At 42.3% G+C, this 13,768-nt stretch overlaps 1 protein-coding gene across 1 annotated transcript in view; it reads right to left on the minus strand.

Moving 5' to 3' along the window:
• DOCK2 (dedicator of cytokinesis 2) overlaps positions 1 to 13,768 on the minus strand; it is a 450,129-nt gene that overhangs the window by 285,702 nt on the left and 150,659 nt on the right. Inside the window, exon 26 of the mRNA XM_011968671.1 lies at positions 2,596 to 2,744. Within this exon, the coding sequence (XP_011824061.1) occupies positions 2,596 to 2,744 (149 nt within the window). The remainder of the gene's footprint in view (positions 1 to 2,595; positions 2,745 to 13,768) is intronic.

Genomic DNA, 13,768 nt, shown 5'->3' on the forward strand with positions numbered 1-13,768 from the left:
AAAATTTGTACCAAATTCAATGGTGATAACAGTATTTAATAACCCATCCAGCAAAGACAGTTGCTCACCCGGAGAAAGGGGTGGGTTAGTCCCCACAGTCAGAATTCATTATAAAAGCACTGCACTCAGAGGTGGGAAAGAGTGACACGCACCTCCCACACACCTCAAGTCCAGATGCCACAATCCCCCATGGGGAGCTCAGAGCCTCCCACTCACTTCTTGGCTTTGAAGCCCCAAGTACTGAGGGTGTGTGAGACAGCAGCCTCTTCTCACCAGTGTCTGATGTCAGGGAATGTGCAAAATGATGACAGCCTGTCAGGGTAGGGCTCTAGGAGGCCACTCCCCTGGGATGGACAGAGCCGCAGCATCCTGCTTCACAAATAACCGTGAACTTGGGCCATCCCTCTACCAAACCAGGAACTTGACAATTAGCACATCATAACTGGGTCCCTCAAACTGGGGGACACTGGCATATTCCCAAGGATCCACATTTTTCTCCATTAAAAGGGATCTGAGCATTACTAAAATGTAAAAAACATTGTGGATTGGCTTTTCAACAGAAAGAGGCAAACTTTTTTGAGAGAGACAGGGTCTGCTCTGTCACCTGGGCTGAAGTGCAGTGGCAAGATCACAGCTCATGGAAACCCTGACTCCTGGCCTCAAGTAATCCTCCTCCCTGGGCCACCCAAAATGCTGGGATCACAGGCATGATCAACCTCCCTGATTGAGGCAACATTATATAGGATGTTACCACAGAAATCATCGGCAAACCCTCATGTTTCTACACTATGAGTAAGACTGAAATCTCCCTTTAAAAAAACAATTTTTAAAAAGATCAAATAGCTAAGACTGGAACCAGCTCAACAGCTAGCTACTGAATGTCCTTATAGAAACATCATCCTAACATCATCATCTGAATGAATCTTGAATATCTAAGCTCTTGGTTATTATACTGTCTTTCCATTACATAAGGTAGGAGTAGACAGAAAAAGAGAAGAAAAAGACCATGACTTTATATGCCCCATGCCTATGATTACTCAGAGTCTGAATCAGACTGACCTCGGTTTGAATTTTGATCCTGACATTTATTTGCTCTATTTATTTGGCCTCAAATGTTAATGAAGTCTATGAATTTCAGGTTTTTCATCTCTAAAATGGGAATGATAAGCCTTAGTATCTAGGATCAGGGTGAGCAGACAGAATGTGCAGATTGCATTTAGCCCAGTGCCTAGAAAGCAACAAATAAAGTAGAGCTCTGATCATTAATTATTCACCACTGAACACTAGCTGAAGTTTCACCTCCTTTGTGTAGGCTTCCTTGACAAAAATGCTTACACATAAACACATACACACACATATATCCTTTGTAGCTCTTGTACCCCAAATACGCATCTAGATTTTAGTCATTATATATCGGGGACAGGTTTTTTTGTTCCCAGTGCCTAGCGCACACTGGGTATATCATATGTATTAATATTTCTGCATGAATGAATGAATGAATGAATGAATGAAGCAAGTTATGCATATGTAATAATAAGACAAGAAGCAGCTTAACTGGGATGGTGAGTGTAGAAAGGAAGAGACAGGAGAGGCAGCATGCAAGGAAATTGATCATAATGGTTGACTATGGATCTGACCAGTAAAGGAACATTGCTCTGCAGAGTTTTCGAATTACAGTCAATCATAGACACAGTTCATTTAGAAAGCTCTTCTCTGAGGATGTTCTAGGGAGGAGACAGAAAAAGGCAAGGCTCACACCAACACTTAGAAAAAAGTGTATTGGTTATTTGGGTCTATGTAGTCCTCTGAGGCCAGTCCCATCTAAGGACTGAGTACCTCCTGGACATTACTCAAGGACAAAGAGGAGCTGCCAGAGGAACCTGGGTCAAATCAAGCACCCTCCTTCCATCTTCCAATGCTTAAGAATTCCAGGCCTGGGTCTAATCACTACCTCTCAGTCTTCACCACTTCATCTGGCTTACCTTCTGCAGATTCAGCCCTTTGGAAGCCCTCCGCTTACTCCCACTGACACTTTCCTTTGGTTTCCATCCCCAGCTAATCTCTGAATGATGTCTACAAAACATACAATGACTTCATGGCCACCACCATCCCACTCCATGCCCTATCTCTGGAATCTGAGCCCTGGCAATCTGCTCATCCAGGAAGAGGCTTAATCATTTTTGCCATTTCAAAAGGTAACTGAAGAAACAAAACCCAAGTAAATCAGCTAAGAAAGCAGACACGAGAGTTTTTTTGGCTGTCTAGGCATAGGAAACTCTTCCTCCCATCCCTGCAAACTAGGGCATGAGTACATGGACAAGCCATCTAAAAAGGCTGCAATAATGTCTATACCCACATTCTGAGAAAGCCTCGCCGACAAGACACACAGTGACAAAATGCTACATGATCAACTCTAGTCCCCTAGCCATCCTTCACAGCAATGGGGGTTAGTCACAGGAAAAGTAGGCCTGCTGAGCAAGCCGTTGACTTTTATCTTTAGACTCTAGCTGCTATCCATCAGCATCAATATTTCACAATTTAATCAACTTAGCCCTAGTCTGAGTCCAGGATATCTACATCATCAGGAGGACTCACCACATCCTGATAGCTAAGGACTTCCAAGATGCTGTTGAGCAATTCAACGCAGTACTTCTTCTCCAGGACCTGGTGTTGCATCTCATCCTTCTGCTCCAGCAGCTCCTTTAGCTCTTTGGTGATGACAGGAAGCAGAATGTCCCGGCATTCTGGAATAAAGACAGTTCAGAGGCATGTAGAATTCCTCATTTTTTAGTTTCTTTTCTTTCATATATGCATATAATTTTTCATTAAATAAATAGTTCATGAAGACATTCTCCTTGTAAAAAATTAAAATATTAAAGATTAGGTTAAGATTTCCTGAGAACATCATTCATAATTCTAGTCCCTTTTCTAACCCTTTCTACCCAGGGGCAACCAGTTATTCTAATATGTATATTCTAATATATTCTATATATTTTATATATACACATACATATAAAATGTGCCATATGAAATATCTAGTGTTGTTTTAACTTTGCATTTAAGTCATATACTGTGATTATAAACTTCCAAGATCCTTTTATACAATTTTACTTATCTGTTTATCAGTATAAAACATATAGTTATTCTGGCTTTGTTTCCATTTTATACAAGGGGACCATGATGTATATATTACTCTGAACCTTGACTTTTTTTCATGCACTAATATTTCTTGGAGCACTTTCTGTATTATTACATTTAGGGACAAACTTAGTTATTTTTAACTGTTTTATAGTACTCTTTATTATGGATGTATTTTTCTATTCAGCCCGTACCTGTACTACTGGACATTTCTCACTGTTATAGACAGTACAAAATGAACAACCTTCCATTTGCATCCTTGTGCATATTGCTTTCATTTACCAGCCTGGCCAACATGGCAAAAACCCATCTCTACTAGAAATACAAAAATTAGCTGGGGATGGTGGCGTGCACCTATAATCCCAGCTATTCAGGAGGCTGAGGCAGGAGAATCGCTTGAACCCAGGAAATGGAGGTTGCGGTGAGCTGAGATGATGCCACTCCACTCCAGCCTGGGTAACAGAGTGAGACTCCATCTCAAAAAACAGAAAGAAAGAAATGAAAACTCTTGCAGAGAAGGGTATGTCTCTTGATATTGCTGTTTCAGGGAAATTTCTGGAAGATTCTGAAGCCCTTCACAGCTTTGTCTCCATATTTCCCTTGAAAACAGAAAACCTTGAGGGGAAAAAAAAAAATCCCAAAATGTGTCAAGCTGCCCCCACTCAGATGCTGCTTGAGCTGCAATGTGAATCATACACACCAGGATTTCATTTTAATTCAATCTAACAAATAGATATTGGACATCTTTAATGTGGAAGATACTCTCTTTATGGAGGTACAGAGATAAGATGTGGTTCTTGCCCATTAGGTACTTAAAAAGTGACAGAGGTGATTACAGGAAAAAAAAAAAAAAAGCAAAATCAATGAACAATGGTAGAAATTAGAATAAGACTAAGTTCAGAAGAGGTAGAGGACATCTCTTATTCTGTCAGCCCAAGAGCTACCACCCACTCCTTCTGGCACAGCACCCTGACTGTACGTGGGGGAGCCATACTGTCATGGGCTATAATCCTGAGAAGCTGTCATAGGCTGCCTGCCTTCCCGTGGAGAAGGGCTGGACACCTGGCCCCAATTAGGATGGCCTCCTGAAATCTGAATCTTGAGGGAATGTTCATAACAATAACTGCCAATGGTACTAATACACAGTATTTTGAGTGCTTACAATGTACCAGGCACTGTTGCAAGTGTCCTGCATGAATCATCTCAGTAAATTCTCCTAGTGACTAAGGGAGGTAGATAACATATTTCCCCATTTTGCTGATGAGGAATCAAAGGGACTTGTCATGTGTACACAGCTAGTAAGTGGTAAATCCAGCCCGACTGCAGAGACTGCTCTTATGCACTACATGAAACGTGCAGTCTTGGCTGGGCATGGTGGCTCACACCTGTAATCTCAGCACTTTGGGAGGCCAAGGCGGGTAGATCATGTGAGGTCAGGAGTGTGAGACCAGCCTGGCCAATATGGTGAAACCCTACGTCTACTAAAATAAATAAATAAATAAATAAAAGCTAAAACTAGCTGGGCGTGGTGGGCACCTGTAATCCCAGTGACTCAGGAGGCTGAGGCAGGAGAATAGCTTAAACCAGGGAGGTGGAAGTGGCAGTGAGCTGAGATCACGCCATCCCACTCCAGCCTGGGCAACAGAGCAAGACTTCATCTCCAAAAAAATACAAAAGAAAAAGAAAAAGAAAAGAAAAGAAAAGAGAAATGTGCAGTCTCTTGGGCTCTGCTGTCATCACAGAAGTGCCCCAAGGAGGCTGCCCAGGGGGCATGCTGAGTCCCCTCTCCCTCCAAGATTCGGAGTCTCTCCTCTCTGATAGCTAGTTTCCCAGCATTTCCTCTGATTCTATGGATTGTTCCCTTTCTTCTAAATACATTTGTGTTTACTTAAATTTACCAGAGTAGGATTCTGCTGCTTGAAACCAAAGAGTCCCAACTGATAGAGTCACAAAACACATTGAGTGCTTCAGAAGCCCTCTCATGAGCTCTGGTCAGAAGGTTCATAGAAGACTTTATAGGATCTAACAGAGTATGTCCCTTCTCTCAGAGCCCAATCTCAGTTTTTAATTAAATTCCAGTAAGTGTAATTCATGTCCATTCATCCCACTAAGGAGTAAGCTCCATGAGAGCTGAACTAAAATTCAAGTGCCTGATACAGTACCTGGATCATAGGAGTGAGTCAGTAAATCTTGGCTGAAGGAATGGAGGAGGTGGCATTTGAGATAGTCCGTGACACGTGGATAACATTTCAATAAGAAGAGTGAGGACTTAGAGAACACTTGGTGATTTAGAGAACATAAATCTAGGGTTATATTCTCTTGGAAGGAGAATAATGAAACATAACACTTAAAAGAAGTATTCTTAATTGCAACGAAGTGTCAGTTCTATGGAAACAGAAAATTACAGATGACAAAAATTTTGATTCTGCTTTGCTTAAAATTGTAGATAAAATCATAGGTCACAGCTTTAATGACACTTTATGAGAAATTTGCACTGAAGAAATATATTGTTGGGGCTGGGCATGGTAGCTCACACCTATAATTGCATCACTCGAGCCCAGGAGTTCAAGACCAGCCTGGGCAACATAGGAAGACCCCATCTCTACCAAAAATTTAAAAATTAGCTGGGCATAGTGATACATGCCTGTAGTCCCAGCTACTCAGGAGGCTGAAGTGAGAAGAGCAGAGCCCAGGAAGTAAAGGCTGCAGTTAGCCATGATCACACCGCTACACACCAGCCTGGGCAACAGAGTAAGACCCAGTCTCAAAAGAAAAAAAAAAAAAAAACCACTTGTTGGTCTAAGGACTTTTGAGAGTACAATACATTGATTAGCCACTACCCTTTATTTAGAATGATAAGAGAGAAAGTTGGAGAAAATATATTAATTTATCAATTACCCTATTACTTAAGTTAAATATTCAGTCCATATCTTGCCATTAAAAAGTTGAGATTTTCATCCAGATATATTTATTAAGCAGAGTAAAAAAAGTCTTACAATATTCATTAAAAAGTTTATTTTAAAAGTTGTCTTCTCTTTATTTCCTTCTGCCTGGCTAAAAATTATCTTCAAAAGGATATGAACTTGTAACTTTGCAATGTTTTGTTTGCTAGAGGGAAATTAAGTGTTGAAATTCTTGTTGTAGAAAAACTAGGTGAGTTCATCTGAAGTGGTAAATGCTTTGTCATTGGAAGACGAATAACTTCCCTAACTTAATGATACTTCCCAATTATGCCTTCATTGATGTGATAACTAAGCCCAACCAGAAGATAAAAATTGTGCATTATCTTATTAAGTTAGATAAAGGTGGTAAAGTCTTCCTCTTTGAAAAGTGAAATAAGAGATTCTAAAAAAGGAGATTTAAAATACAACAGAAAGTCTTGTTTTTCCACAGTCCTCTGGGTAAAAGGGAGTCACCAAAAGATGTGCCTTCAGGAAATCTGTGTCACTGCAGTGAAGATGCCATGGTGATGACAATCCAGGTGATAACAATGAATATAAGAGTGTGTGGGTTGTCCCCTAGATTCCCAGCTTCTGACATAACGAATTTGGATTCTGCCGAAGCTAAAGATTTGATAAGCCCTTGAAGCAAGGTAGTAAAAAACAAATCAAGCGTGGTCAATTGCCCTGAGCTTAAAGTACAAGATGATAATGTTTTAAGGCTTAAAATAGCTTTTTGTGACTCAAGATTAAAAATTATTTAAAACTCTCCCCACCTGTAAAATAGGGTCAGTAGGACCTATAGGAAGGAGCCATGTAAAGGCAGATCAAGAACTAACCCATTCACACATTGAACTAATTCTTTCAGTCAGTCATTCTACACATATATTGAAGGCTTACTATGTGCCAGTCACTATTCTAGGGTGGAAAGGAATGACCAGGGGTTAACTCCCCATCATTGCACAGAGCCAACGGAGATAAGAAGCAGACTTGAGTAGACAGGAAAAACACTTAGTACCTTTACACCTTAGGAGTGGCAACCTATTAGGAGCGGTCATAAAACAGAGCTGTGGAATAACCGAGGTCAGGGTTTTCCTTAAAAGGTCATTCTGTTAGCACTCTAGTTGAGATACCTCACATAAATCCCATTACTAAGATATGAATCCAAGGAAAAAGCCACTCAGGAGATTTTAGATATGAAAGATCTCCTTGGGAAATGACGGACTTTAAATCCTACTTAAAATTGAACTAAGCTAGTAGATTTTTCATGGAAAAGTCTGATAGTAAGTTCTCCATCTCTAGAAGTATTCAAGTAGTAAGTTGCGTCTATAGATAGGCACGAGGAAGAGGTAAAGTATCAGATGAAGGGATGACGTGAATGATTATTAAAGCCACATCCAAAATTCTACGATTCTATAAAACATAGGTTCCAAGGAAGTTGCAGGAGGAAGGATATATTTGCTAGGTGGAAAGACAGTGGATGTTTGCCTTGCTCGCAAAGTACTGAGGCTGTGGGAGCTGCAGACCAGGCATTAGGAGAAGCAATAGTTTATCAAGCTGAAAGGCAGACGCTTTACAGATTCTCAAAACCAGCATCCCCATAAGATGGAGGCTCATGGTGTGGAGAGTCAGCAAGATTTTCACTGAAGTGGCCATTAATAACATGGTCTGTTTTTCAGAAGGTACTCTGTCTTCTCTTTAACCATGATTTCTCAGAAATGTCTGGCTCCTCTGTTTGTAGATGAAATAATTTTTCTCATTTGTAATTGGAGCTGTGAAATTATATTAGTCTGTAAAGCTCCAGGAAGCAGCATTTCTAAATTGCTGCTTGATTGTCAAACCAACAAACACAAATGGTTTTGAAGATAAATAGTGCAAACCCTGAAATCAATCTTCATAGGCAGAGGTAATGAATGTCAGAGACCTGTACACCCAGGCTGGGTTCCTGCCTTAGGTATCCAATGTCTGACAAAGGCTGGGAGACTTGCCACCAAGTGACAAGTCCAAATTATAATTCAGACCAGCCATGGGAGAATCTGCAGAACTACTCAACTCCTTGGGTTTTAATCGAAAGGGTTTTCTTTGTCCAAGTGACTGCAGAGAGGAAGACGCAGTATTTCTGGGTTCTGGGTCCTCCCTTAGGAAAGTTTTGTCATGCAGCAGTCAGTGCTACCTACCTGAATGCATAGCCCTCTTGAAGTGTGGTGTGCTTTTGCAATTATTTGATGGCTCACGGACACTTCAAATAAGAGGACCCTTTTCTTCACCTGCTCCTCACCAGTATCAGCCCCATTGGAAGAACTAAATGAAAATTCTTTGTCAGTTTGGAAAACCACCTTGACGTGCATCCAGCCAAAATCACATCTGCGACCACAGCCACAATCCAGCTCCAGCAGGAAACATTCCTAAAAACCATATCTGAATTGACCCTCTTCCCCTCAAGTCTGTTCTTTCTCCTTTGCTGTCTCTGGAGAGTGAGGACACCCCCAGTCACACAGTCAACCAAGCAAAGAGATTGTCTTTGAGTTCTTCTTCTCTTTACATCAGCATCTAATCCATTATGAAGTTATGCCCATTTTACCCTCAAGCCAACTTCCTCCACTTTCTGTGTCAAGTCTCCTAACCGTCTTCCCTGCTCCCTGCACAGGAGTCCCTTGTGGTCAGGAAATTCTTCAGTAACTTCCTATTGCCCTCAGGATGAGTTTTCTCAACTCTCTGGCATGGATGGAGGCCATCTGTGAGCAAGTCCTTCCCTCAACTCATCGTGGGCGCTCACCACTTGCCACTTCTCCACCTCCCTCTCTCTGTTCCAACCACAAACTCTCTCCTTCTCCTGAATTTTCACATGTTATTTTCTTTGCCTAGAATGCTCTTGTCCCGCCCATCTTCTCCTGACTTCTTCCCTTCTAGCTCCTAACTTAGACGTGAAATCCTCTAGGATGATTTTCCTGACACCCCAACTTTGCCTTGGGTGACTCTTCTTCATTCCTATGGCACCCATAATATATTTCAACATATTTCCATCTTACCATTTATCACACGATACAGTCATTTTCTATGTAACAGGAAAACCAGTGAGATTCTTGCTGTCATCCCATAAATGAAAGTAAGGCCCAAGCGGTAGTTGGGGTACACCATCATCCCTCCAGGTTTTTTGAGAGGTGCCAGTTCAGGACCAGCCCTACACCAATCCACATGCACTCACTCAGAACTAACAGAAGGTCAGCAGTGGCCTTTGAATATAATGCGATTTCCATGGGATATGCCATTACCCCTCTCCTCCATGAAACTCATGTTGAGAGAAGGAGAACCCAAAGAGTCACTCATAAAACATAAGACAAGATGGACACTATATCCCTGCTAGGGAAATGCTTGCCAATCTGTGAACCCAGGTACATCCTGGTCCCACCATCAGAATACAGATTTTAGGACATTCTGGAGTATAGTGCACTGTACTTTTCTAGCCTCTCTCTTACTGCAGGGGAAGAAGGTTAAACATAAGCAATGCATCTGTGTCAGGGCTCAGTCACATCCTCAGCATGAGTGCCCATGTTTCCAAGCCTGACTATGGCAGCCTGCACTTGGAATCTCATTCCACTCACATCCAGCCCCTGACTTTGTCACCAGTGTGTGTTAATCGACTCTTCAATCCTGTTCCATTTTTCACAGACTTTAAGGTGAAACTCATTCGGCTTTGGCCAAGTTCCTATTGACTGAAAGTCGAATTCCTCTCAGCTCAACTCTCTCGGAGGACTGGCAATGGGGAAGCGGGGGTGGCCACAGATGTCACAGCTCACCCTGCCCTCCCCCTGTAATTGAAACCCCAAATTCTCCCAGGCAGGGCTGCCCAGTAAACCCAGCGCTGCTCTGCCAGGCTGCTTTTCTTCTGTTCGGTTTGTGAGCATTTGCAGATGTTGAAAGCCACTTGCTTGGATCAACTGGACACAAAGGGAGACCTCCACAGACACGATTCTAGTCTGACAGTTAGCGATTTGTTCTCACAACCTCCCTCCTCCAGCCGGCATATCACAAAGAAAACTAATTCCGCCCACTGGGAAATCAATAACTACCCACAAATTTCATATTCCAGATCAGGTTACAAGCCTTTTACAACTTCACTAGCATTTCCCCCAACGCATTCTTCAGCAGCTCCCCATGAGTCACTTGCCTCACCCCCCGAAACACACCTCATTGCAAAACCCAGAATCACCACCCGCAGCCCTCTGGCCACCCTCCGGCGCCATCTATGTCTCCACTTTACGAACCCCTATGGGGCCAAAATACATCTCCCAGCTAAACAAACAGCCTATTTAGAAATGTTAGAACTCAGCATCCAGTTAAAATTCTCTCCAGGTATCTTAGAAGGGAGAAAATACAGTTAGGTGGTAAATCCTTAAGGAAAAACGTACTTTCAAAACTTTATACTAGATATCCATTGAAAGTCCGAACCAAGCTCTTGTTTTTGCCATATATCCTTTATACCGAACATAAAAAGTGATTTTGCACTAAACCTAATAAGCAAGTACCCTATAATAAGTTGGCTCCTGCCATTTAGAAGCACAGACAGCAGGGAGGGTTGGCCGACACGGAACTGCTGGAACTGTTATTGTATATGTATGTGTGTAGAGATGGGATCTTGGTATGTTACCCAGGCTGGTCTCAAACTCCTGGGCTTAAGCAATCCACACACCTTGGCCTCTCAAAGTAAAGAACTTTTAACAGGATGTGAATCTGTTTGTATCCAAAAAAGTCACACTGATCATAAATATAATTTGAAAGCTCTGAGAGTCGACATGCAATATATTCATATCCTTAAATATGTATGTTTAAATATATATACATATATATGCATACACACATAGTCAATACTCACTGTTCTCATGGATATTATATTCTAGGAAAGTGCTATAAATAATTAAATAAACAAGTTAATAGTTGTCTTAGGTTAGATACTCCAGAAGCAAACTCTAACATGAAGTTTGGGTGAAGAGGACTTACTAGGAGATGTTCCAGAAAAATATGCAAGGGGAGTAGGGAAGTGGAGGGAAGGAGGCCAAACCGAGTACAAAAATCAAGCAAGCCTCACAAAAGATAACTTTTGAGCTCAATCCTACGAGGAGTTCTGGAGGCAGTGTAGACTCCAGGGGTGATGAACCTGGAATGTTCAGACCCAGGGTGTCGACAGCACTTTGGGTGGTTCCAGTCCCCGGGAAAAGTAGGGTCCTGCAGCCTGAGGGCAGCCCTGGGAGGCAGGTGCTGGAGCTGGGGGCCATGAGAGCTGATGTGACAACAACGGGCACTGATAACTACCAGCAAGGAAATTAACCAGGTGACAGGATGAAGAGAATCCTCTAGGGGCCTGTGAAGACCACTTCATACAGGGCAGTCAAGGAAGGCCTCGCTGAGCCGGACACACTTGAGCCGGGACCTGAAGCGAGAGAAGGGAGCTGCATGCGCTGATCTCAGGGAGGCACACTTGCAGAGGAAAGGGCATGGAAAGGCGCTGGGATGGAAATCTGCAGACCTTGGAGGAATGAAGTGGACATGAGTGTGCCTGGGTTGCAGGAAACAGGGGTTTAATGTGAGATGATAAATTTGGAGAAGTTGCCAGGGCCAGGTCTCATCAGGCCCTGTGGCCCATGGTAAAAAGTTTGATTCCCGGGTAGTGATAAACACTTCTCGTTTTTGTATTTTTAATGGTGGCCCTAGAGAGGAAGGTGGGAAAACACTGAGGAGGCTTTCTGTAGAGGTAAAGAAGGGGGCTTGTATTTATTGCACCCTCACTGTCTATCAGGCATTCTCTCTACGAAGTATATCATTATACCTATTTTACAGACGAGGGAACTGAAGCTTAGAGAGGTTCAGTAACTTGCCTAAAATCATACAGCTAGTAAGCAGAGCTGAATTAAACTCAGGAAATATGATTCCAGAGCCCATATTCATACCTATTAAGCTATCCTTCTTCCTTACTATAACAGTGCAGGGGAGAGAAGATGAAAGCTTGATTCATTTGCGGCAGTAGAGACAAGAGTGCAAGTACAGAGGGAAGTCGACGAACATGGGTTATGTTTTGAAGGCAGAGTCAACATGACCTGCTGATGGATTACACGTGCTACATACCTATGTAAGCATATGCATTTTGGAGCATTTGAGTGAGACAGCAATAGATTCATTTTAGGGTTTATCAAATTAGAGTGTAATCATGGAGACCATTTCCTGGCCTCAACTAGCAAGTAATGAAAGACTCCCATCAACATTTCTCTGATGGTGGGAAATGGCCACTGAGATAGCCTATCATCACACCTTTTGAAAGCTATTTAGGACATAAATAGTGTGTTCTGAAAGGTACTTGCACCCTTAGTTATCCCACTGCACTTGCCTGCAACTGCTGACTGGCCTCCTCATTGCTAGCTTGCTCATTAAATCCAGCTCCTTAGAAAGCGCTTTTGGAAAAATAAGAAGCCAATCCAGCTCCTTAAAAGTGCTTTTGGAAAAGTAAAATTGCAGATAAGGCCAATTGAATTGGGACCCAAAATTTGATTTGTTTCCTAATGCTTAGAATGATTCCATTTGCAGTGCCGCACCAGATGAATGCGGTTTGGCCTGTCAGAAGACTGTGCACCCACCTCTTCATCCTGGTGACGAAAGGAGTAGCAAATTAAAAAGCTTCTGGCTGACCAAGCTGCCTCTGTACTGGATAATCTTGACAATCTCTAAAGAAGGATTCTTAGCTGGATGCTGGGCATGCACCTGCGATCCCAGCTACTTGGGACACTGAGATGGAAGGATTGCTTCAGCCCAGGAGTTCAAGCCCAGCTGGGCAAGATAACAAGACACTCATCTTTAAAATATATATATACACACACATACATGTATACATATATAAATATATATACACACACACACACATTACATAAATAAAGCGAAATGTTTAGGAAAGTGTTCTACTTCAAATTCATGCAAGAGGAAAAACGAGTCCACTAACGTTGTGACTATGAAGATCTGTGTCTCACATCCTTTGACACCATTTCCAATTCAGTGACATCTGAATTCACATTGATTTATAAGTGCTCAGGACACCTATCAGATTGGTCAGCACCTCCTACACCCTTCCAGGGCTATCATCCCTGACCCACTGTCTCTCATTTGCATCACACCATACAGAATCCCTTATTCCCTCATGCCAGTCCCCTCTGGAGACTCATAGAATTCCATGGCTTCATGACTCCCAATCTGTACTTAACCAGGAACTCCTACACTTTTATCTCTTTATTAGCTAGTCCATGTTCACATACTCAAATAGAGTCTTCTCAGCAGCCAGGGTCACTATAACATATTTTTTAAAAGGGGACAGAAATTACTGGCATGAAGGGGGGTGGGAGAGTGGAATATTAATTGTGAGAGATATGCAATGTACATTGAACTCCTGCTGGATTATAGACACCATACTGAGAATTAATTTATTCCTTACCAAAATCTATTCAATGGATTGCATTGTTCCCATTTTACAGATGAGAAAATAGGAGCTCCATGCAGCTCACCCAGCTAATGTGTCTCCAACAGAGGCAAGGCCCCAGCACAGACCTGTCTGACTCCAACACCAGTGTCATTCCAGCCCCACTCACTCCAGCTCATGAGTGCAGGGCAATTATTACCAATTCCTAGATTCTGCTAGCTTGAGGCAGCCACCC

This window comes from Mandrillus leucophaeus, unplaced genomic scaffold (genome assembly GCF_000951045.1).
Source record: "Mandrillus leucophaeus isolate KB7577 unplaced genomic scaffold, Mleu.le_1.0 Scaffold855, whole genome shotgun sequence".
NCBI lineage: Eukaryota > Metazoa > Chordata > Mammalia > Primates > Cercopithecidae > Mandrillus > Mandrillus leucophaeus.